The 24,659-nt window shown below is 36.3% G+C and overlaps 2 protein-coding genes and 1 pseudogene across 9 annotated transcripts; all 3 read left to right on the plus strand.

Moving 5' to 3' along the window:
* Positions 1 to 1,984: 1,984 nt before the first annotated feature.
* LOC128169343 (uncharacterized protein C17orf113-like) lies at positions 1,985 to 5,084 on the plus strand (annotated as a pseudogene).
* A 1,642-nt stretch (positions 5,085 to 6,726) lies between these two features.
* On the plus strand, positions 6,727 to 10,874 carry LOC128169316 (uncharacterized). Of its 8 annotated transcripts, none has more exons than XM_052835475.1 (3): positions 6,727 to 9,644; positions 10,200 to 10,213; positions 10,688 to 10,874. In XM_052835475.1, the coding sequence occupies exons 1-2, from the start codon at positions 7,450 to 7,452 to the stop codon at positions 10,210 to 10,212; spliced, it is 2,208 nt and encodes a 735-aa protein (XP_052691435.1). In that variant the 5' UTR covers positions 6,727 to 7,449; the 3' UTR covers position 10,213; positions 10,688 to 10,874. The 8 variants fall into 8 exon arrangements, 7 of the variants coding, with proteins under 7 accessions (XP_052691435.1, XP_052691433.1, XP_052691434.1 ...); XM_052835473.1 differs by lacking the exon at positions 10,688 to 10,874 and having other exon boundaries at positions 6,727 to 8,505; positions 8,599 to 8,695; positions 8,813 to 10,676; XR_008241522.1 differs by having other exon boundaries at positions 6,727 to 10,213.
* Positions 10,875 to 11,228: 354 nt separating this feature from the next.
* Positions 11,229 to 14,605, plus strand: LOC128169344 (uncharacterized). Its single transcript, XM_052835500.1, is given in 8 exon segments — positions 11,229 to 11,463; positions 11,466 to 11,692; positions 11,990 to 12,065; positions 12,268 to 12,354; positions 12,475 to 12,539; positions 12,746 to 12,818; positions 13,261 to 13,338; positions 14,547 to 14,605. Coding segments are annotated over 8 exon segments (810 nt in total). The 5' UTR covers positions 11,229 to 11,318.
* Positions 14,606 to 24,659: the final 10,054 nt, after the last annotated feature.

The raw sequence follows: 24,659 nt of genomic DNA on the forward strand, positions 1-24,659 counted from the left end.
ATCCAGGTTCTAGCAGCATCTCTCTCAGCCTATATCATGAGCCAAGCTTACTACAGTATGATCCCGCTCATCTGTTTTCACTGTTCTCGCTGTTTAAGTCCTAATAGTATTTCTTTCAGCAAGCATTGCCCCCTGCTCGAATTATTCCGCACCTTAATTATTGACGCCTAAGCTATTTTGATATGTTTGGTCATCCATTCTGGCATTTGCGACGCTGTGAAAAAATTTACACTCAAACATACACAAACAAAATGTGATAAAAAAAAAATGAATTAACATGCCTCGGTAGGAAAAAAATGTTGACTTATACAAGCCCAATGTATTAAAACACTGCAGCTGCCATGATGAGGCTGTGAGGGCGTGTGCTTTACAACCCGATTGACTTAAACAAATCAAAGAGAGCTAACAATGAACATTTTAGAAACACGGAATGTAAAAAAGTGAAAACAAACAAAGAGAAAATGAAACAACAGAAACGTAAACCAACTAAATTATCAATTGATAAATGAGGAATGATAAACGAACGTAAAATTATTACATACAATATCCTTGACTATCGTTGACTCGCACATGTCAAAACAACAATGTTTATATAGCATTGACAGTTAATAAACTTGAAATGGCTACACTGAAAACAATTGAATTCTGTGCTAAATTCAGCACATATTGACCCTTTAAAATTTAAAAGAAAAATTAATCAGTATTAAAAAGAACTATTTTTTTAACCAACCAAATATATCAGTGAACACCTGTACATGTATACTAGCCACACCATATTTTTCTAAATGACGATCAACCGTGCATGCCTAATAATAAAAATTCAATATTGGAGATTAAATATTTAAATTGACCAATCAAATCACACATGTGACCACAGGTATCAAAGGAACATCAGCTTGTTTATATACACTTGCCTACAAATAAATGTTTCTTTGACTATGGTTAAATGATCACAAGTATAAATTATTTCGCGCAGAACGAATACAATAAAATTTGTAGGAATACAATGTACTTTGCATAATTATGTAAGTGATATTGCACGCCTCGTGTGTACCCCCCCCCCCCCCCCACCCCATATACCCTTTTACCCGGCGTGAACATGTGTATGTGTATTTCACCTTTAATACATGTGCGTTTGTGGAAGCTGGATGGAAAACAAATTAGACATCCTTCCTAATTTAAATTGGTTAGGAAAACAGTTTCAGGAGTTTGTACACATAACTGCACGGGCTAGTACGGGCTATTGTGAATTTTAATGTACGGGGCTTAATACATCATTGCAGGCGCTGCCACGCAGTGATGTGGAAATGTATTGCGTATACAGAAGCTGAAACGTTATATACATATACCTTTTCTATACAAACAGAAGCTGGGTTAGCGCTATTCAGTATTATCAGTACTTTGATTGATTATTAATATTGCATATACAGGGATCACTTTGGGCTACGCCTTTGCGCCATTGGCGCACAATATTTGTAAATGCCGCACTAAAAATTTAGAAAGGGGTCAGTCTGGCGCATGTCTTACAGATATGGCGCTATAAGATGCAAAACTGTTGGTCGAAACTCTTATCTTGGTGCATTTTTGGACCGTTCTGTAGATCTATTTTCAACGAACTCTGGCGGAAGTTTGACCGATCGTGTGACATAACTGAGCGGGCTGTTACTTCGTTCAATCAGACTCTTTGAAGTCACGTATGTTCTTTACATCAGTAGAGCGTCTGGTTGAATAAGACTAAAATCAGAATTGTACACAGAATAGTTCCTTCGTTTAGATTACGCTAGTGTTGTTTCCAAATACTGAGTAAATTATATTTATTAAGATTATATGTAATGATTTAAATAATAAACATATGAAAGATATACTTCAGTATGTAATATGTTCTAATACGTAATATTGTTTTTTTTCCATAAAAACTTTGATTATTTATTTCGAAACAAAACAAGTACAAGTTACTAATTTTGTATCCAGACGCTTGCCCGAAATGCCTCCAAAGGCGAAGATACGTGGGCCAACTGACCCAAAACAACAAAAGCTTTCGTTCTTTACAAATAAATCGACTGAAAGTCTTTCATCGCCTGACTCGGCAGAGGTCTCCGAAGAACAGACCAAGACCAACGACAACGATGTTCGTCATTTCCAGTCCAAGTGGCTAACTGTGCACCCGTGGTTGGAATTTGATGGAACTAAAATGTTTTGCAAACACTGTAAGCAGTTTGGGATGCAAAACATTTTTACTACAGGAAATACTAATTTCCGAACAAGCACACTTACAAGGCATATAGCATCTAATGACCATCAACGAGCAATAATGGCCCCACGAGAGCAGGAAAACTTGAAAAAAACAGTCGAGAATGTTCAAAACAAAGAGGAAAAAGCCATAGTAATTGCTATGAAAGCGGTTTACTGGTTATCAAAAGAAGGTATTGCCTTATCAAAATACTCCAGTATGATAAGATTTTTGAAAGACATAGGGGTTTCAGACATTGATTCTTTGAATGTCAACAAACATGTAGACTATTCGTCATACAATACTGCCAAAGATCTCCTCAAATCAATATCCAATGTCATCAATAATGACACGACAGAAAGGCTAAGGAGATCACCTCACCTTACCATCTTAACTGACGAAAGCACTGATATTGCAAACCATCACAAACTCTCCATATCAGCTCGCATTATTAATCCATCCAGTCTCCAGGTATTTTGAATTTAAAATAAGTATGATATCAGTAACTAATTAAAATTGTAATCTAATATATTCATGTAAAATACTTGACCAGACATAATTGATATGAGAAGTTCTACATTAATAAACATTTTTTTAAAAATGTCAAATGTTTGCAAAGTTGATAATTGTCAAATTTGTCATTATGTTATTTAATTTTAGCCATCTACCCTCTTTCTTACGGATCTTCGTATAACAAATGGTACTGGTAAAGGGATTTTCGAAGCTATCAAGGAACATCTTGACTCACGAGGAATAGAGGTAAAATTGGTTATGGAATTGGGAACAGACAGTGCTTCGACAATGACTGGCCGGAAAGAGGGACTCACAGGTCATTTTTTACGGCATAACCCCCATCTTCAAAACACGCATTGTGCAGCTCATCGCCTAGCACTGTGTACGGAACAAGCAGCTAAGAAAGTACCTGGGATGCTGAAGTTTCAAGAGACGCTTGTAACTATTTTTTTATCATTTTAAGAATTCACCCACCAAAGCAGACAAACTAGAGGCTATACAAAAAGTACTGAATGAACCTTCTGTAAAATACAGGGAAGTTCATCAGGTAAACTTACTGGTTTAATTTACTTTGTATTTTATATTTAAAGATCTTTAAAGCATATTACATATTTGATGAAAGATTATACTTTTGTAGGTCAGATGGTTGAGTTTTTATCAAGCCTTGGACTCGATTTATAGACCGCTGGACTCTTTGCTGTCCTATTGTGTTTCTAATGCAAAAGATCCCAAAACTGTTGGTCTCCACAAAAAGGTTGGAACTGAAATATTTGTCAGCATGACGTATGCTATGATGGACATTTTGCAACCTGTCATGAAACTTAGCCTTACCTTGCAGAAGAAAGATCTTGACCTTGGAACTGTACAGGTATAATATTGTATCTTATATTGTATCTTAAGACAAATATATTTTGTATTAGTTATATTGTGTTAAAAGAGTCCCATTTTTGAATTACTTTCAGTTTCATGCAGAGGGAAATTGCAGGTAACAATTTGCTTGCAGTGACAGTCTATGTCATATTAATGTGCATTATGTCTGTTAATAAACGATGAAATATTTGTTTATATCCATCTTCATCATAACCTCTACACCCTGGTCTGTTGTTCATAAATGACCTGTAGTGACGAATGAAAAATAACCTGTGCTCTAGTGCTTACATGTTAATCTCTGCAAGCATGCTAACCTACCTGTAACATTTGTTAAAATGCATGTCTGGTGACGGCCCTTGCTCTTTAGATTCAGTTTTTACAAACTTTTAAAAAAGTTTTCATTAAAATTGTCATTTATGTTTAACAATAATTCTGAATCTAAATTTGGCAGGTTTCCATAGATGAATGTGTTCAGAGCTTATGTGACCTGAAAAATGACATCAATCCTCTTGGCAAACCATTATTTGTACAAAAGCTGTCTGATGATTTAAAAGACGGTTTTTATAAAGAAACCCATAAAGTTTCAAAGATGTCCTGTAGAACAGAATTTGAAAGTTTGAAAAAGAAATTTATTGATGCTGTAATCGAAAATATTAATCAGAGGTAAAGTGGTCATTTTTTAATATTTGTTATTTTGGTTCCAGGATTTTAAATCATTGTATTAAAACATTAAAAAAATATCTTTTCAACAGGGTCCCAGAAACTGATTTTCTCCGGTACATGTCTGTGTTAGCTCGCAGACCAATCAGCTTTCTGGATGATACGGAATTAGCTCTGTGTGGAAATGAAGAGGTACAAAAACTCGCTATCTTCTACGGTTCAGACCAGTGCCATTTGTACAAGGACCCAGATACCAATGAAATGGTTACTGTAACTTCTGAGGCTATAGTCAATACTGACGCAACCATGGTACAGTATTTAAAAATTTTAAAAAAAATTTGTTTTGAGCCAAATTAAATTAATTTTGTTACATTTTAATACAAACTTGACTTCAAAGTTTTTGTTTTGTGTTTTTTTATTAGACGGAATGGATGACTCTGAAACGAGTGGTCAAAGCACAACAATACCCTCGATCCTCAATGGCCTCACTATGGAATCTTATATGTCAGTATCACTCTGAAGAGTTTCCAAACATGCAAAAGCTGGCTGGATTAGCACTTTGTCATCCTATCCATACTGCTGATTGCGAGAGGTCATTTAGCTCTCAAAATCTTATAACCATGAAATTGAGATGCCGTCTCTCAGGAGAGCATGTGGACGAGTTAATGAGAGTTATGATTGAAGGCACACTGATCCAGAGTTTGATTTTAATAGGGCTTTAAAAGATTGGAGAGACAGAAAAACAAGAATTATTTTAAATAATATACATGTGATATGTATATGTAATGTCATTGATGAGCTAATTTATTAGATCACTATTACTTTACAAAATAAAATTTCTCTCATTTGAAATTCATTTTTTTCATATTTTGCTCAGAGTTCTTTGAATACAAAACTAGTCCCTACAATTTGAACCAAATTTAATCTGCAATTGCCCCAGTAGAGTAATGTGCATATAAGTTTGCATCCTTTAGTTTAGCTCTTCAACAACTTTCAAGAATTAAATCGATAAAATCAAAAGGTAGAGGAATTAGTATTCTGTTTATCAATTATATTCTGTTGTATGAAGTCTCTAAAAATTCTCTAATGACATATTTTAGTACTGATAATCATTAATAATGAAAATAGAAAAAAATATATTCTTTTGTATTATTTATTTTATTTAAAAAAAAACTGAAATTGGTTGTTTCAGAAATTGCATTTAAAAAACCCTCAAAGACCCATCAAATTTACTTGAAATATATCACAAAATAGCATAAAAATCATTTTTTTCCGGGAGGGCTTCGCCCCCCTGGTCCCCCTACCGGGGCGTTGCCTCTGGACCCCAATGGGGGCCTAACGTGGCCCCCATACCCCCGGCGGATGGCCCCTGGATTTGAATGTTGATGGGCCATAGGCCCATCAACATTCAAACCCAGGGTGATCCCTGCATATACCGACTTGTGTATTCCTACTTGTCATAAATATAAAGACGTTGTATGTGTGTTACATTTACGATGCTGTTTTAATTTGTTTTCTATTTTTAGTTATCCTGTACTGGACCTCTTATTCTATAACCCTTTCTGGTACCCCTCGATACCTGTATATATCCACCTGAGTTTAGGTTTTTGGCTCTCTTTGGACCGGGTAAAATCACCTGCACGTTCTTCCTGATATTATCAGTTTCGTTAGTTCAATTCTCTAATTTTGTAATACAGACACGGCTTCTGAGGTGAGTAAACCATTTTACTTATTCAATTCTCTTTCTATTTGTTTATTAAATGGTCCTGGGATAACTTTGTTGTTTCAATGTGTTTTATTTGTAATTTGTATTGTTTGAATGTCCCTTTCGTAAGTTATTCGTTTGTTATGTTCGTTATATAGTTCATTACTAGTATTTCTTTAGTTATCTATTGTCGTGAGTAGAGTATATTCATAGGGCTGCCGTAATTTGAGTAGTAATGTGTATGTCGTGTTTAGTGACTCTAACAGTGTAATTGGCAAGTAAATGTCGTTACAGTATTTTAAGTTACGTGTAAAGTAATTTGGTTTATTAGTATGTATCGTGAAATGCAAGTAAATGTAATGCAGCGCTGCCACGTGTACCACGTTGTCTCACTGTTATGTACGGTGGGTCATGTGAGTCAATACTTGTATGGAACTTTATGTGTATGTGTAACTTAATGTGTATGTTCGGTGTACGCAGGTCCCGAATGTCGAATACTGAGTAGTGTTTGTGTACAGGAATGGAGTGACCTGTGAAGTTCGGTGTACCAGTGTCCTGACGACGACTATCAGCCCATAAATCTGTTTCAAATTTCGTGTAATATAAATTGTGAAAACGTTACTTTTGGTGTTTTATTTTATAAATTCTGGAGGTGTTTTGAAGCCTGTCGGCCAGCTCGTAACAAATGGTGTCAGAAGTGGGATTCAAATCCAGTCGACAGAGACAAACCTCCACTTCAACATTCAACATGATGACGACAGTTTTGGCGCAGACCACCTCAATGCACGGATCAATCTTCATTGGATCATCGAGTGTTCCGTTGTACCAACAGATTTGTTAAAGACCCTCATCGACTTCATGGGATTCAGGAAAGTCAGCACCCTGTGACCAGAACATTATCTCAAAGTGTATCATTCTACCAGCGATGATGAAATTCGATGTTATGAGGGAAATGCATCTAGACGGATCATCCAGTCGAGTTTGAAGTCCATGCATTGACCAGGCGGAAGGACAGTTTCTTGTTTTCGTTTTGAGCATAACATTATAACATTTGAAATTTGAATTTCTTTATCTACTGATAAAACTGTTCAAAATTATATTTATTTGTTTATTGTGTAATTTAGAATTTTTTTTTATTTTGGACAAAATTCTTTGTTGTTTTTTTTTAAAACTGTTTGTATGTACTTATATTTAATTTTGAAATTTTTTGTAGGAAAGTGTTTGACAGAGTTATTCGGGACCTAGAGGTCAGCTGTTGACACTGAAATTACGTCGTAGATACATCACCTCAGTAAGTTGTGTGTCTGTAAGTTGTTATCGTTTTCACATCACGTTTGAAATATAATATCTATCGTGTATTGGTGTCCTATCAAACTCAGGTGTGTATCGACAGGTATGTTGGAAGTTTCCATTTTTTCAGTTGTCACATAGTGTGTTGTCTGTATGAGTTATTGTCGATTGAGTTTTCATCATGTCACAGTCTTTAAAATCGATCATTGATTATGGAGCGTCATTGGGTTACAAGGAGGAAACTCTTAGAGACTTTGTTAAGCTCCAACAAGAAATAGAACGTGAAGAGCGGAAGGCGGAAAGAGAACGAGTAAAGGAGGAGCTAGATTTTAAGAGATTGATGGAAAAACATGACAAAGAACTACAGATACAGCAAATCACTCATCAGCAGCAAATGGAGATGATGCACGAGAAAGAAAAGTTAAAAGCTGCAGGTGTTGATGAGGTGAGTGTCAAGTTTAAGGGACCAAAGATCCCGGCTTTTGAAGATGGCAAAGATGAAATGGATAGTTACTTACGTAGATTTGAGAGATATGCAGAATTACAGCAGTGGCCAAAAACGTCGTGGGCTATGAGTCTAAGTGCACTTTTGAAAGGTAGGGCATTAGATGTTTATGCATTGTTAACCAAAGAGGATGCTTTAGATTATGATAAGTTGAAGTTAGCTCTCCTACAGCGTTATGAACTTACAGAAGATGGCTTTAAACGAAAGTTTAGATCAGCTAAGCCTGACGTTGGCGAAACTTTTGTTCAGTATTCTGTCAGAATGAGTAGTTATTTGCAGAGATGGTTGAAAATGGCACACATAGCAGAAACTTATGAAGCATTGTTTGATTTAGTTTTACGTGATCAGTTTCTTAATGTTTGTAATAGAGATCTAATTCTGTTTTTGAAAGAGAGAACGCCAAAGAGTATTCAAGACATGGCACAGTTGGCAGATCAGTATCGGGAAGCAAGAATGACCAATGCGGCAAACTTAATCAAGATTCAAGGCCAGGGATTTCAATCTTCAACATTAAGCGTTCCTGGAAACTCTAAAGACAATCCAGGTGAGAATAGACATCAAAACACAAACAAACCTTTTGTTCCAAAATCAGACAGACGTTGTTACAAATGCAACCGAGTGGGTCATATTGCTTCGGAGTGCAGACCAAAACCAAAGGTTGGCATGGTTACTACCCAGGAATCACCGGACACACAGGAAACTTCACCAGTAGAGGCTGAATTTCCAGCGCAGGTATCTTTTGTAAATACAATACCTACAGACACTGGTACTAATACATTTGTACTCGATTCTCCGACAACAGTGTCTCCATCATGCTATCTTCAGCAGCAGCACAATATGCCATTGTCAGCAGGATATGTTGAGGGTAAGCCCGTTACAGTACTGCGAGACACAGGATGCAGTGGCATAGTTGTACGGACAAGTAAGATTGACGAGCAAAATGTGATTAAAAACAAGTTTCAAACATGCATTTTGGCAGACGGTTCATCTATTAGAGTACCTGTTGCTTCTATTTTCATTGACACGCCCTATATTACAGGTACATTTGAAGCATGGTGTATGGAGAAGCCAGTTTACGACCTCATCATTGGTAATGTGGAGAAAGTGAGACCACCTGGAAATCCAGATCCGCAATGGTCAGAGGCTCATGCTGTTGAAACCCGAAGACAAGCCAAAGCAAAGCTCAAACCGTATCATCAACTCAGAGTTCCGGAAATTTTAAATGAGAACATCACTCCACAGGATAATAAAGTAGAACAGCAAACATGTGACCCCTTACAGAAAGTACGTCATGTGTCAAATTCAGGCAAAGAAGAGGACTATAAGATTGATGTGAAAGGTAAAACAAAAACGTTTCATGTAAATATGGTGACCAAGTATAGTGACAGAAATGCTGATCCACCGAATGTAAACCAAGATGATGAAGCTACAGTCAGCTCTGCTGTGATTGACCGCCCTGAAGATGAAGAGGTCGAAGAATATGGATTACCAAGTGTCGGGGACAAGGAGGAGTTATCGAGTATGGACATCAACCAAGAGCTGGGCCCTAAAGATAGGCAGAAGATCGTAGGTAAAGACCAATTGAAAGCACAATCAGACAAAGAAAAGACAATCGATGAAGCGGTGGTACATGTACCTTGCACAAAACGTAAATTAAGAACTGTTCATGGCCATTATACCTTTTACAAGAAGTTCATTCCAATTTTGTTATCAATTGTGTTACTCTTTACATGTTTATTAAAGCAATTTTTTCTTCTGACGGATGCTTCTGAGAGAGGAATTGGTGCAGTCCTGATGCAGTTTGACGATGAAAGCGGATTGAAACTTCCGGTAGCATATGCCAGCAGGAAACTGAAGGATAGTGAATGCAGGTATTCCACGATCGAGAAGGAATGCTTAGCAATTGTTTGGGCGGTCAACAAATTTCAACTGTATCTCTATGGTCGTGAATTTCTAATTGAAACCGATCATCAGTCGTTGATGTATTTGAATAGGGCTAAGGTGATCTACGCCAGAATCATGAGATGGGCACTTGGTCTTCAATCATATAGATACCGAGTCATTGCAATTAGAGGCAAGGATAATCAGGGTGCAGATTATCTCAGTAGACAATGAATGTGTGTTATTTTGTGTACATATGAACTGTTGGTTTTAAGTGTTCGTAAATGTATGTTCGGAAGTATAAGTATACTTCTTGTAAAGGGGGAGGTATTGTTACATTTACGATGCTGTTTTAATTTGTTTTCTATTTTTAGTTATCCTGTACTGGACCTCTTATTCTATAACCCTTTCTGGTACCCCTCGATACCTGTATATATCCACCTGAGTTTAGGTTTTTGGCTCTCTTTGGACCGGGTAAAATCACCTGCACGTTCTTCCTGATATTATCAGTTTCGTTAGTTCAATTCTCTAATTTTGTAATACAGACACGGCTTCTGAGGTGAGTAAACCATTTTACTTATTCAATTCTCTTTCTATTTGTTTATTAAATGGTCCTGGGATAACTTTGTTGTTTCAATGTGTTTTATTTGTAATTTGTATTGTTTGAATGTCCCTTTCGTAAGTTATTCGTTTGTTATGTTCGTTATATAGTTCATTACTAGTATTTCTTTAGTTATCTATTGTCGTGAGTAGAGTATATTCATAGGGCTGCCGTAATTTGAGTAGTAATGTGTATGTCGTGTTTAGTGACTCTAACAGTGTAATTGGCAAGTAAATGTCGTTACAGTATTTTAAGTTACGTGTAAAGTAATTTGGTTTATTAGTATGTATCGTGAAATGCAAGTAAATGTAATGCAGCGCTGCCACGTGTACCACGTTGTCTCACTGTTATGTACGGTGGGTCATGTGAGTCAATACTTGTATGGAACTTTATGTGTATGTGTAACTTAATGTGTATGTTCTGTGTACGCAGGTCCCGAATGTCGAATACTGAGTAGTGTTTGTGTACAGGAATGGAGTGACCTGTGAAGTTCGGTGTACCAGTGTCCTGACGACGACTATCAGCCCATAAATCTGTTTCAAATTTCGTGTAATATAAATTGTGAAAACGTTACTTTTGGTGTTTTATTTTATAAATTCTGGAGGTGTTTTGAAGCCTGTCGGCCAGCTCGTAACAATGTGAGTTTACCATTACCATTGAGTGGACTTATGTCAAACTCTTGTTGAAGACATTCTCTTCATTTAAGATGTTTTATTCATTTTATTAACTCTTACACCTCACTTTTGATTTAGTTGACTCACTAGAATTGAAGGTTTACTCTATGACATTTGTCACTCGTGTTTGATCCAATCGCAGCGTTTAAAACAGCCGCTTGTAAAAAGAAAAAAAAACTTTAGAAGAAACACATGTGAGTTATTTGGTAATTCCGCTCCTCTACGATACGCTATACAATATCTAACAACATCCCGTACGGGGTCATCTCAGAGTGACCTCAGATGTTGACCAATCAGCACGTCGCCTAGTAAATTCTCGGTTCGGTCTTGTTCTTTCGGAACTCTGTGGATTTTAGAAAGCGTCTTGTTAATTCCGCGTAAACTAAAAGATGGCGGCTGCCATCGTTTCTTCGCCGAGGACACCTAAACGAGTGTATAGCTTGACTGATATATGCTGTCTTTGTGGGTTTTCGTTTGTTGTAAAGGAGATAGATAGAGAGGGCAATGTTCAGGTGAAGAAATTATTCTGATTGAAAAAAAGGTGACAGAGGAAAAGCGAAATATTATTCAAGAAGTGATGTCCATACATTCTAGTGCAGAAGGTGTATGCGTGAAATGCTTTAGCAAAGTCGAAAAAATATTTAAATACAGAAGAGAAATTGCAGTCATGGTGTCGCAATTTGAAGAAAGTATGAGGAAATTTAAACTGAAGGCAACACCGGAATCATCAACCAGGAAAAAACGAGCTCTGCGATCACCAGAGGTTAGTTTTTGTTTTATATACTCATTAAAAAAAGGAGATAGCTCATTGGTGCTGTTTAAATGATAGTATGCTGTAATTAATATTTGTAATAATCAAATTTGATATCAATTAGTCAGTACAACCAAATTTAAGCTTGGTAAACATACCAGGTACCCGTAGATTTTGAACTGTTGAAAGGACTGCATTTGTATTGAGGAATTAACTACAAAATGCGGTTTAACTGTACGATATTTATTTGTGTATTATTTTGGTAAATAATTATGTATAAAAACATTCATGAAAGTATGTCTTATGCAGGTGTCTGCCCCAGAACTAAAGAACACCTGCAGGTCAGATGTTACTAAACATGGTACCACTCAACCACTTCACATGGGTATGTTGCTAATTTTAAATACATACATATACAATGGATATTTCATGTTTTCTGTTTTCATAAAAATGAACTGAATGAAGCGATTCAACTTGTGTTTACAATGGCTACGCCGCTAGTACATGTATAAATTTGATTGAACAACAATGTATGCATCTGTACTTGTACAGTATTTCTGTATTTTATAATTAAATTTGTCTTCAAGGTCACAAGGATACAGAATTCAAACAAGCAAAGAAGTCACTTAAGTTTGTTGCTGAAGATGTTCATGCAGTTAAACATCCCACAGAAGGTTATTATTTAATAATCATAAATGCTCAATAAAGCTTTCTCTCTGTCAGGAGTGCTTAGTTTCATCCATTATGTATCTATTTTCAACAATAATATATTCAAAAAATCATTTTGATTTCAGGATTTAAACAGAATTTCTCAATTTCTTCAATCAGTGCAGAAATCCAACATCCAAGACTGGCAGACGTACGTATATGGCTATGTTAAACAATTTTTTAACTTATGCACATGACACAATATCTTAATGTAGTTGCAGGTGACAAGTTATTATTTTTACATGTATGTGTATATGTGAATTAAATTGTAAATAAAACATAAACGGTTAAGATTTAGAGTTGGAAAAATCACACTATGTTATTATTATACATTTATTTTTTTGTTACATTACACAGGTAACTCTTCTTGAAGCAAAGAAGTCTGTTTTGGCCAAAACCACGTACAGAGATATTTTGCCAGATCCAAAAGGTATGCATCAGCATCTGCCAACTATTTTTTTTAAACATGTTAAAGGTTTTTTCATTAGTTGTGTATTTTCAATTAAATCATGTTGTTAAATGATAACGAGAGGGCAATTCAAGCACCAGCTTCAGGGAGGATATATGTGCAATGAATTTATAAACATTATAAAGGGATGAGGCAGGTGGGGTCATAAAAAGAATTTCACTAATGTCCTATTCCCCATAGCATACCTTTTTATTGACACAAGTTTCTACATGTTTCTGATGTACATTCACAAGAAAAGGCAGCCCTGCATATGAATTTATATTGTAACTTTCATTCATTGTGTAATGTTTTGTTGACTTGTTGATTGAAAATGATCGTAATGTATATAGAAGGACAATTTTTAGAAGTATGAATTTTCCTCAATGAGGAAACAAGTACTAATTGTCATACTTATTAATTACAGGCCCTGACAACATAGAAAACAAAAAAACAGCAAAGAAGTCTCTATTTTTTGTTGACCCAACAGATCACTCAAGAGAAGGTATATTGATCATTGATGATGGAATTGATTTATCTCAAAATATTTTATGTGCAAATCTTATCTACATGTTCTATTAATGGTGTGTGAAAAAAATATTTAGTTAAAACAATAAATGCTAGATCATAAATAAAGTTCATTTAATATTTATTTCAGATATCTCAAAAAAATGTGAACTGTCTAGCCAGACTTTGCGAGTCCAAGGGGAAATAGAGGTGAGACTTCATTAAGTTAGATTTGTTATTTATCAAATGCATGTATTTTTTAATTGAATTTGTTTATCCAGTTCAATGTTCATTCTAAAAAAAAACCATTCATGTATTGTAAATGATATTACAGCAAACCCAGTAAAGAAAATTAAAAATAACTGTTTATTTAGAATTTTATTTCTCAGTAATTTCTTATATGTACATGTATAATAGCATTTACAATCATTCATGTGTTTTTATATTTTATTTTTGTGTTCCAATGTTTGCAATTGGTAGAATGTTGTTAGTTTGCTTCTTTGTTCCAGTTGTTTCAATTTGATTTCTTCAAGAATTTCCTGTTTGTTCCTGCCAAATTACAATTTCACAGGATTAGCTAGATATGGTAAGATTACTTTTAAATACTAAGATATATATAAGTGATTAAAACAATAATTCTGCTAAAACAATAATTGAAAATGACTTGGAAAGAAAATATTATAATTATTTTGATGATAAAACTTCCCAAATACTGATGTTACTTTTAATCAAAATTCATCGCAGAAGTTGGTAGGATTTACACCTGCACTGTATATACAAGCTTTAAAGACCGGGTCTGGGGTATAAATAGCAGCCAATGAGAAAAATGGAGGATATTTCAATTTTCTTGCCAGCTTTCACTTCGAAGGGATAATTTTTGATTTTTTATATTATTCATTTGTTTTCATCTTTTGAAAGTTGTCCAGTAACTAAAGTTAACTGAAGCAAATGTTCAAGAATTCACAGAACATTAAAATACCATCTGATAAATTTGTATTTTTAATTTGAAAATCTGAAGCGACTTGAAATTTAAACTTCTACCGGTTTTGATTGACAGCTCAGACATTCACTCTGTGTTTACATTTTTACCGGAAATACACATCACCATGGACGCATGCAAATGGCTGACAGTCTTACCGTAAAATAAAAAGCTCAGTATTCCTGTAATTATTTATTTACACTATAACTCTTTCATACTATAAACAGATTCCAAGATAAAGAACACATACGGCGTAAACAACCGTCTCAGCAGCAGTCCGTTTTAGTGTTTATCATTAGCCTTATCGGAATCAGCGAGTGGTATGGCCACGCAAAGATGATACCAGTCCACACATGATAGCGGTCACAGCACGATGACATAACTTCTGTATGCTAATTCTTTTCTTTTGTAAATATATAAATAAATAATAGTAACGAATAAAAATTAATAATTCAGCAATTAATGATTTCACTTCCAGCGATGTCCCATGTATGGAATATTTTTCGGATTGGGATACCAGAATCGCACAAGTTTTAAAACACACTGTGGCAAAATATCTCTGCGATGGCATACAACATCTCTTAGTCTGGGATCTGCCTGCAATGACTCTGTTTTCCGAGATTTGTATCTTGTGTCCATAAACACTCCCCTGTGAAATAGCATTGTCCAGAAAAGCTTGTATTTTTCTTTTCTCAGGACCCTATTTCGTTCGTTTGCCCTAACTGGCTCTGATAACCACCACATCTGTCTATTATTTTCATCTGTGATACATGGTCTACATAAACAATGCTGACATTCTTCGCAGTTTTCATTCTGTGAAATACGGAATGTTCTTTCAAACTCAGTTTCTTCAATGTTACTGTCCGCATCTTCTTGATTCACTTCATTTAAATCCCAGTCATTGAAATTAAAAAATTGAATAATAGCTTCTTTTTGCTCAGAATTGACTCGCAATGATATAACACTTGTTTCCTCATTTTCCTCCATTTTCATTATGAGATGGCCTGACCGCGCTTTGTTTTGGAGGGAAATGTTTTGGAATTGGGTGTACTAAGGGATGCTTCATAATTGATCATAATCATATTTCTTATTTTTAGCTCACCTGAGCTGAAAGCTCAAGTGAGCTATTCTGATCACATTTTGTCTGTCGTCCGTCTGTCCGTCTGTCCGTCTGTCTGTCTGTCCGTCTGTCCGTCTGTCCGTAAACTTTTCACATTTTCAACATCTTCTCAAGAACTACTGGGCCAATTTCAACCAAACTTGGCACAAATCATCCTTGGGCAAGGGGGATTCAAAGTTGTGAAAATTAAGGGCCACACTCGTTTTCAAGGGGAGATAATTAGAAATTAATGAAAAATTTCGAGAAATTTTCAAAAATCTTCTTCTCAAGAACCAGAAAGCCAGGAAAGCTGAAACTTGTGTGGAAGCATCCTCAGGTAGTGTAGATTCAAAGTTGTGAAATTCATGACCCCCGGGGGTAGGGTGGGGCCACAATGGGGGGTCGAAGTTTTACATAGGAATATATAGCGTAAATCTTTAAAATTCTTATTCTCGGAAACTAATGATCCAGGAAAGCTGAAACTTGTGTGGAAGCATCCTCAGGTAGTGTGGATTCAAAGTTGTGAAATTCATGATCCCTGGGGGTAGGGTGGGGCCACAATGTGTGGTCGAAGTTTTACATAGGAATATATAGAGTAAATATTTAAAAATCTTCTTCTCAGAAACTAATCAGCCAGGAAAGCTGAAACTTGTGTGGAAGCATCCTCAGGTAGTGTAGATTCAAAGTTGTGAAAATTATGACCCCCAGGGGTAGGGTAGGGCCACAATGGGGGGTCGAAGTTTTACATAGGAATATATAGAGTAAATCTTTAAAAATCTTCTTCTCAGAAACTAATCAGCCAGGAAAGCTAAAACTTGTGTGGAAGCATCCTCAGGTAGTGTAGATTCAAAGTTGTGAAAATTATGACCCCCAGGGGTAGGGTAGGGCCACAATGGGGGGTCGAAGTTTTACATAGGAATATATAGAGTAAATCTTTAAAAATCTTCTTCTCAGAAACTAATGAGCCAGGAAAGCTGAAACTTGTGTGGCAGTATCCTCAGGTAGAGTAGATTCAAAGTTGTGAAAATCATGACCCCCGGGGGTAGGGTGGGGCCACAATGGGGTGGTCGAAGTTTTACATAGGAATATATAGAGTTAATCTTTAAAAATCTTCTTCTCAGAAACTAATGAGCCAGGAAAGCTGAAACTCGTGTGGAAGCATCCTCAGGTAGTGTAGATTCAAAGTTGTGAAAATCATGACCCCCGGGGGTAGGGTGGGGCCACAATGGGGTGGTCGAAGTTTTACATAGGAATATATAGAGTAAATATTTAAAAATCTTCTTCTCAGAAACTAATGAGCCAGGAAAGCTGAAACTTGAGTGGAAGCATCCTCAGGTAGTGTAGATTCAAAGTTGTGAAAATCATGACCCCCAGGGGTAGGGTGGGGCCACAATTGGGGGTCGAAGTTTTACGAAGGAAATTATATATATAGAATAAATCTTTAAAATCTTCTTCTCAGAAACTAATGAGCCAGGAAAGCTGAAACTTATGTGGAAGCATCCTTAGGTAATGCAGATTCAAAGTTGTGAAAATCATGACCCCCGGGGGTAGGGTGGGGCCACAATGGGGTGGTCGAAGTTTTACATAGGAATATATAGAGTAAATCTTTAAAAATCTTCTTCTCAGAAACTAATCAGCCAGGAAAGCTGAAACTTGTGTGGAAGTACATGTATCCTCAGGTAGTGTAGATTCAAAGTTGTGAAAATCATGACCCCCGGGGGTAGGGTGGGGCCACAATGGGGGGTCGAAGTTTTACAAAGGAATTTATATATATAGAGTAAATCTTTAAAATCTTTTTCTCAGAACCTAATGAGCCAGGAAAGCTGAAACTTATGTGGAAGCATCCTCAGGTAATGCAGATTCAAAGTTGTGAAAATCATGATCCCTGGGGGTAGGGTGGGGCACAATGGGGGGTCAAAGTTTTATATAGGAATATATAGAGTAAATCTTTAAAATTCTTCTTCTCAGAAACTGATCAGGTAGGAAAGCTGAAACTTGTGTGGAAGCATCTTCATGTAGTGTAGATTCAAAGTTGTGAAAATCATGACCCCCAGGGGTAGGGTGGGGCACCAAGGGGGGGGGTTGAAGTTTTACATAGGAATATATAGAGTAAATCTTTGAAAATCTTCTTCTCAGAAACTAATCAGCCAGGAAAGCTGAAACTCGTGTGGAAGCATCCTCAGGCAGTGTAAATTCAAAGTTGTGAAAATCATGATCCCTGGGGGTAGGGTGGGGCACAATGGGGGGGTTGAAGTTTTACATAGGAATATATAGCGTAAATATTTAAAAATCTTCTTTTCAGAAACTAATCAGCCAGGAAATCTGAAACTTGTGTGGAAGTATCCTCAGGTAGTGTAGATTCAAAGTTGTGAAAACATGATCCCTGGGGGTAGGGTGAGCCCACATTGGGGATGGGGGGGGGTGTTAAAGTTTTACATAGGGATATATAGAGTAAATCTTTTAAAATCTTCTTCTCAGAAACTAATCAGCCAGAAGATTCTTTATAATTGTTAAGACTTTGGCTCCAGGACAATTCTTTGGCCTCACAAGAAGGTTCAGAGTTTGATGTAGCTTAATATCTCATATATAAACAATTGTAAGGGATCTTTTTGAGGACTGCAATACTCAACATGTGATATGACTATAAAATCATTCTGTTAGAAAAGGGACTAATGAATATAAGCATAAGAATATCCAGGGGGGAAAATGGATTTTATTTATACAGGATCTACATGTATTATTGTACATTGTCCAGATTGTTTGTATTATGACTCCATTAAGCTGATTTTATCATACCTATTGTTCCTCAGGTGAGCGATGTGGCCCATGGGCCTCTTGTTTTAAATTTATTGAGGAAATATTCGCTTATAAGAGCTATTTTACATGTCTAGTTTTTAACATACCAGAACATTTATTGTTAATTTACATTTGTGTGTTAGTCAGATGTTCCCTGCTGGACCCCTAGCTATCTTCATCTCTGTAACTGACTGATTTATTGACAATTGGCGGGAGGTTTTCCCCACAGTGTGAAGAAAGCTGTGCAAGTGTGAGCTAATTGTCGATTCCATTACAAACACTGGACAGGGTACACAGGGTTTTTTTGTACTTTAAAAGAATTTCATTACTTTTTTAAATAACTGATAGCGATATATATAATATATATATCTGTTAAATAAAGTATCAATAATTATAACATGCACTTAATTTAATATTTAAAAATATAAGTAGCTAGAAAAATAAATTAAAATGATAAATAAAGAGGCACGTTTCACACCCCATTATCATAATGGTACAGTCCAGCATTAGTAGATATAATCATTATAAGATACCTAAGTACTAAAAAAAAGTTTACAGTGACCATCCCACATATCAATATTATTTAGCGGAGTTTATCATGGCAGAAACAAAGCGGAAACGTCCACCATCATTCAAGTTAAAATACCAGCTAACGAGGAGAAAAAAAATGAATTGTTGCAAAATCTTCAAAAAGTCAGAGAAGTTTTAGTGAAACAACTAGGCAGACCCGTCAACAATACTGACATCATGGATGCACTAGTTAATGCCTGGGGAAAATCAAACGTTGAGAATGAATTGGAATATCCAAAGACCCCAGGAACCTACATCAATGTGAAGAAAAGTGAGGTGAACCAGGATTTTTTTCTTACATCAGTGTCATCTGTTAGTAGACTTATGGAGGTTGCTGCAATTCATGGGAAACACTGTTGCAGAAAACTTGAAGTCAAGAAGGTGACCAAAAGGGGACATGTCGTTTCCTTGAAGCTTAGATGTACAAGGACCGATCGGGCAAAACACGTATATCTGTGGGCGTCATCACCATACCTTCCCAATGGAAAATATCTGATTAATGAACGTATCAACCATGCATTTGTCTGCAGTGGGATGTTACCTTCCCATTACTCTCGGTTTTGCAAGGCAGCAGGATTTGGGGTACTCTCTGTATCCAACCGCAATTCCTTCTTCCATAAGTACAAATCGTTTGTTCAGGAGGAATACGACGAATTCATTAGCACTGCACTTTTGGAAGAAGTTGGGATGTATGATGAATTGGACGGAATAGACATAATAACGGATGCACGTCATGGGTGGAGGAAAAATGCTAAAGATACAAGTGTGGTGGCTATAGGGGACCGAAGCCACAAGGTTTTGAATTGTGTGCATGTCACTACAGCGGAGGACCCTGTCACCCAAAGACACGAAAAACTTGGAACGGAAAAAATTTACAACGATCTTGATAACAAACAAGTTTCCGTAAATGTTCACACCCACGACAGAAATATGGCAATAAATAAATTTGTGAAAGAGCGTGAACACGGTTTTGTATGCAACCAAAATGATATTTGGCATGGAATTAAGAGTGTCAAAAAAGCATTGACTCAAATTTCCAGCGGTCCACGTTACAAAGAGGGGAAAACCTGGTCTGAGGAACTTTACGATAAACCAGAACCTGTGGCCACACATTTCTATTGGGCTATCAAGCACTGTGAAGGGGATGGAAATACGCTGAGAGCCCTGCTTGACAACATTGTGGAGCACTACAAGAATAATCACAAACGATGTGATCCGTCCTCTAGATGTAGAGTTGATCCAAATTACGAGCCTTCACGTGTTGTGATCGAAAATCCTGTAGCAGAAAAATTACTGAGAGGTGTCATTGTTAACTCCATCATTTACAAATACCCTGATGATTTCAAGCTCGGACGGGATACTTACTTTGTTGAAAGTTTCAATAATACTTTGAATATTTATCAAGATAAACGAATTGCATTTGGCAGTGAACAATATAAAGTTAGGGCTTTTCTTGGAACTTGCCACTGGAATGAAAATGTGGGGAGAAAATTCACATCAGTTTCATATAGACGTGATCCAAAATCCCCACGTAGACAAATTGGAAAAAAGAATTATTCAAAACAAAAATTTCAATTTAGAAACAACATTTGGAATCGTTTTATGAAACATGTTTTCTCTAAACGTAAAAGAAATTAAATCTGTGTGCACGTATCCTATGATATATTAAATGTGTGTAAGATAACAGTGTGTTCTTGTCTAAATGCCACCACGTGCTTGTGGTATGCAGCTCTCTATAAATAACTTCTCTCTGCAGTGTTATCAGTGCGGAGGTGTGGCCTGCCTCCTTATATGCTTAATTGCCGTCCGTGTGGATATTCAACTAGGTCAAACCCGGTCTTTAAGAAATATCACAAATTTTAAATGCTTTATCATTGGTATTTGTAGGTGTCAATTAATTACCCTAGTGGAAAAAAGTTTGTTCTTGTTGTATTTCCTCCTCACAAAGTTCTTTGTAAAGCCATAGTCGACAACAACAATGTAGATAAGACAATTGTAAACTGTTTGTGCCAGTCAAATCCGAACGTTGTGGTGAATGCAGTGGCAAAATTGATAGAGGATGAGTGTAACAAGGTCTGTCGTCGAGGTTCTGGGTCATTTCTCCAAAAAAAAGGACTATGAAGATTTAATGAAGTTTCAGTGGGAGAATCTGTATAAAGATCTTCAGGACAGATGTCCACATACCCTGTCTATTATTTCATCCATGGTACAAAGTCCACCACCAGAAGTTGTGAGCAAACCCTTCTTTCATGTGATGCTTTCCAGTGCTACATGTTTGCATGGCAGAAATCAAGAAATGTCTGCTTTACACTACATGACAGCATTTATCCTTGCTCGTGGTGGTTGTACTCAAAGAGTAAGTAAATAGTCTCATCTGATGAGTAATAAAAATGAAATATTAAATTGTTGTTACCTTCCTAAAGTTGAAGCGAAAGGAAAACTAATGTGTGTATTTTCATTTAAGACCATAAAATCGCTTTGTAAGGTTGGACTGAGTGTTCATCCCCAGACTCTCCACAATAAACTTGCAAGTTGGCAGGATAAGTTGGATGAAGCACTAAGAGATTTAAAGGTATTTTTTTTTCATTTGAAAACTTGATTTTTAAAGAGGACAAAGACACTGAACAGTTAAAAATCAATAGTTTTAGTTTTATTATACATGTTTTGATAAGTACAGTATATTCATTATGTGTACTTACAGGTGAAATGGACGAATAGGGAAGAGGCCACAAGGAAATATCAATTAGTGGGCGACAACTGGGATAAGGACATTCTCCCGTCCTATCGTACCACAGACAGAAAAACAGAAAGTATCCATTTGTTTCAGATATATGCCATTGTTGACAGATACTCCACTAGTAGTCCAAAAGGGTCAAGTGGATTTGAAGATAATTTAACATTCATCCCTTCCCTTCTTGAGCAAGAGCAGTTATTGAAAGAGCTGACATATATTTTTGCTTCAGCAATTATCAGGCACGTTCCTCAAGTAACAAAGCACTTTGAAAAAAGTCTTCCCAAAACACTTGGATCATAAGCATTCCCAAATTGCTGGAATAAAGACAACACAAGTAAGACCTACATCCTTTCAGCTTATTGATTTTAACATACACATACATTCAGTTTTGGCATACTTCTTGACATTGTTACTAACAAATAATTTAGCAACAAAATTAAATAAATTGTTCATATCACTTAGCAGCTGATAATTAATGTAATAGTTTTTTTTTCAGTATCCTTTGGGACTCTTTGATACTAATGAATATAAAACTGATGAAGTGATTAGACTTCTTAGAACTTTGACTGATCTGTATGTCCCATTGGAAAATGAAGAGGTTGTTGATTCTGGGTTTTTTTTGGAGGTACATTGTCAGTCAAAAGAAAAAAAATATAATTATATCTTGGTATATAATACAGTAAAACACGGTTATAGCGAACACGTTTATAATGAATTGACGTTTACAGCGAAGTGATTTTCATACCCTGTGACTTAATTACATGTTGTAAACTTGACGGATATAACGAATTACGCTTATAACGAATTAAAATTGGTCGTCCCTGGGACTTTGTTATAAGTGTGTTTTACTGTACTTTGAATTTGACAATGATAATGACAGTGTATGTCATATAAGTCCAAAAACCATGCAACTAATAGTATGTTCATATATTGAAAGAAAATATTATATATATATATATATATATATATATATATATATATATATATACACCTAGGGTATATAACAAGCTGCTATGCCACAGTTTTACCTTACATTAGGTCAGTTTAAAGATAGCATGAAAGCTTTTTGGCTATGCAAATTCTTGTATATGATCATTTTAGTTTAAATATTAACATCTTCATTTCCTTTATATTTTACTCTATTAGATTTTGATGGCATCCACACCAAAACGCAGGAGGCGGAACAAGACAGCCTTGCATCCTCCCACAGAAACCCAACCTCAACGCGGTCTTATGTCTCATGAGGACAGGGACACAATGATAACGACGTGCATGGCCTCTTATCATCCCAACCATTGAAAATACTTGTCGACGCTATATGGATGAATATCACCATGGTGAGAGCAATCCTTCATTGTCAATTCCCATGCAGACTGCAACTTCACAACAGCAATCAGCCGACACTCAACAAGCCTCTTCGCAAGCAGTAACACCTGACCATTCCCTACCGCAAGAAATAACTTCTCAAGGTATGCAGTTGCTTAATAAGAATACTGAAGGGGATTCACGCTCGGCAACTGGTTTAACATTGGGTGTAGATTCCAAAATTAGGGCAAGAATCCACGCCAATGAGTTCATCAAATTTGCTGTCCTGTTGCCAAATGATTTTGATCATGATGAGACAGACAAGTATAAATCAGTTGATAAAAATGGTGAGCTCATTTTTGTTAAGGCAAACGACAAGAGCCCTATCAAATCTATAATTAAATGGGTAGAGGGGTTCCACATATTTGTCGCAATCTATGCAGAAAAGTTTTCCCACGAAATTGGAAACTTAATATGACGTACGCACACACTGTACAAAGAATTACTGACTAGTGTGGGGACTCTGCTGCTTTAATGTATGATGAAAAGTTTAGGCGATGGCGCGAAAAAGAACCATTATGTGCTTGAGAGAAGAAAACTATTGAGCTATACCAATAAGCTTAAGTTTCTGGACTAGATTTTAAAATCAAGTACAAGAAACAGCCCTTTCGTGCCCAATCCAAGTCACATAACTACTGCTAGTCCCTCAACAATGTTGGCTCGTGCACAAAAACCAACTGCCCCCATCAACATGTTTGCCAGTACTGTGCGGGAAAGCATCCGCGAAGACAGTGTCCCAATAGACCGAAACAAACCTTTGCGAAACAAAATGCTAGAAAACCTGCCAGCACCTCTAACCAACAAGGCTCCACTAAGTGATAGGGATATAAGTATCATTACACTAATTCAAGTCGACAAATTGGCCAGCTATTTTGACGGCTATGATCCATCTTTGGCCCAATTTTTAATTAGTGGGTTTACCTTTGGTTTTATAATCCCATATCAGGGGCAACGTGCTTTTAGAATTTCTAGAAATCTCTCTTCTTTGAACAATAATGATGGAATCCTTCAAAGTAAAATCAGCAACGAGTTACGAGCACACCGTATAGCCGGGTCTTACCCAAATCCACCATTTCCTAATATACAAGTTTCACCTCTTGGATTGGTACCCCAAAAAGCTGTCGGTGAATTTCGTTTGATACATCATTTATCTTATCCTGAGGGTATGTCTATAAATCACAACAAATCTGTGTACAGTACAATATCAAGCAGTGGAAACGGCTATTGATATAATTAGACAATTGGGAAGGGGTGCGTTGTTAGCAAAGACAGATCTTGAGAATGCTTATAAACAGATCCCTATTCATCCAGATGATTTCGAACTACTTGAATTCATGGTAGACAATATGTATTACTACGATAAAACATTGCCTTTTGGACTCAGCTATTCATGTAATCTTTTTGAAAAATTCAGCTCGGCTCTTCAATGGATCCTTGAAACAAAATTCTCTGTTATACATTGCGTGCACATCCTAGACGATTTTCTTTTCCTAAGTGAACCCCACTCGTCCAACTGTTACAGTGCTCTGCTTGCCTTTTATCATTTATCTAATGACATTGGCTTACCCGTAAAATCAGAAAAAACTGTTTACCCCACCACAACTCTCACATTTTTTGACATGGAATTAGATACCTTGAACTTCGAAATTCGATTACCTCAAGATAAATTAACTCAATTGAAATTGGAAATTCAAAAATTCAAAGCAAAGCGTTCTGCAACTTTGATGGAACAGCAATCTTTAATTGGTATGCTCAATTTTGCCTGTAGTGTAGTTC

Source organism: Crassostrea angulata, unplaced genomic scaffold, assembly GCF_025612915.1.
Source record: "Crassostrea angulata isolate pt1a10 unplaced genomic scaffold, ASM2561291v2 HiC_scaffold_118, whole genome shotgun sequence".
NCBI classification, from domain to species: Eukaryota; Metazoa; Mollusca; class Bivalvia; order Ostreida; family Ostreidae; genus Magallana; species Magallana angulata.

Bases quoted from the DNA above. Each gene is read 5' to 3' on its own strand.
- LOC128169316 (XM_052835470.1), top strand. From the start codon at position 7,450: ATGTCACAGTCTTTAAAATCGATCATTGATTATGGAGCGTCATTGGGT. The intron at 8,506-8,598 runs GTATCTTTTGTA...TGCTATCTTCAG, and splicing joins AGGCTGAATTTCCAGCGCAG to CAGCAGCACAATATGCCATT.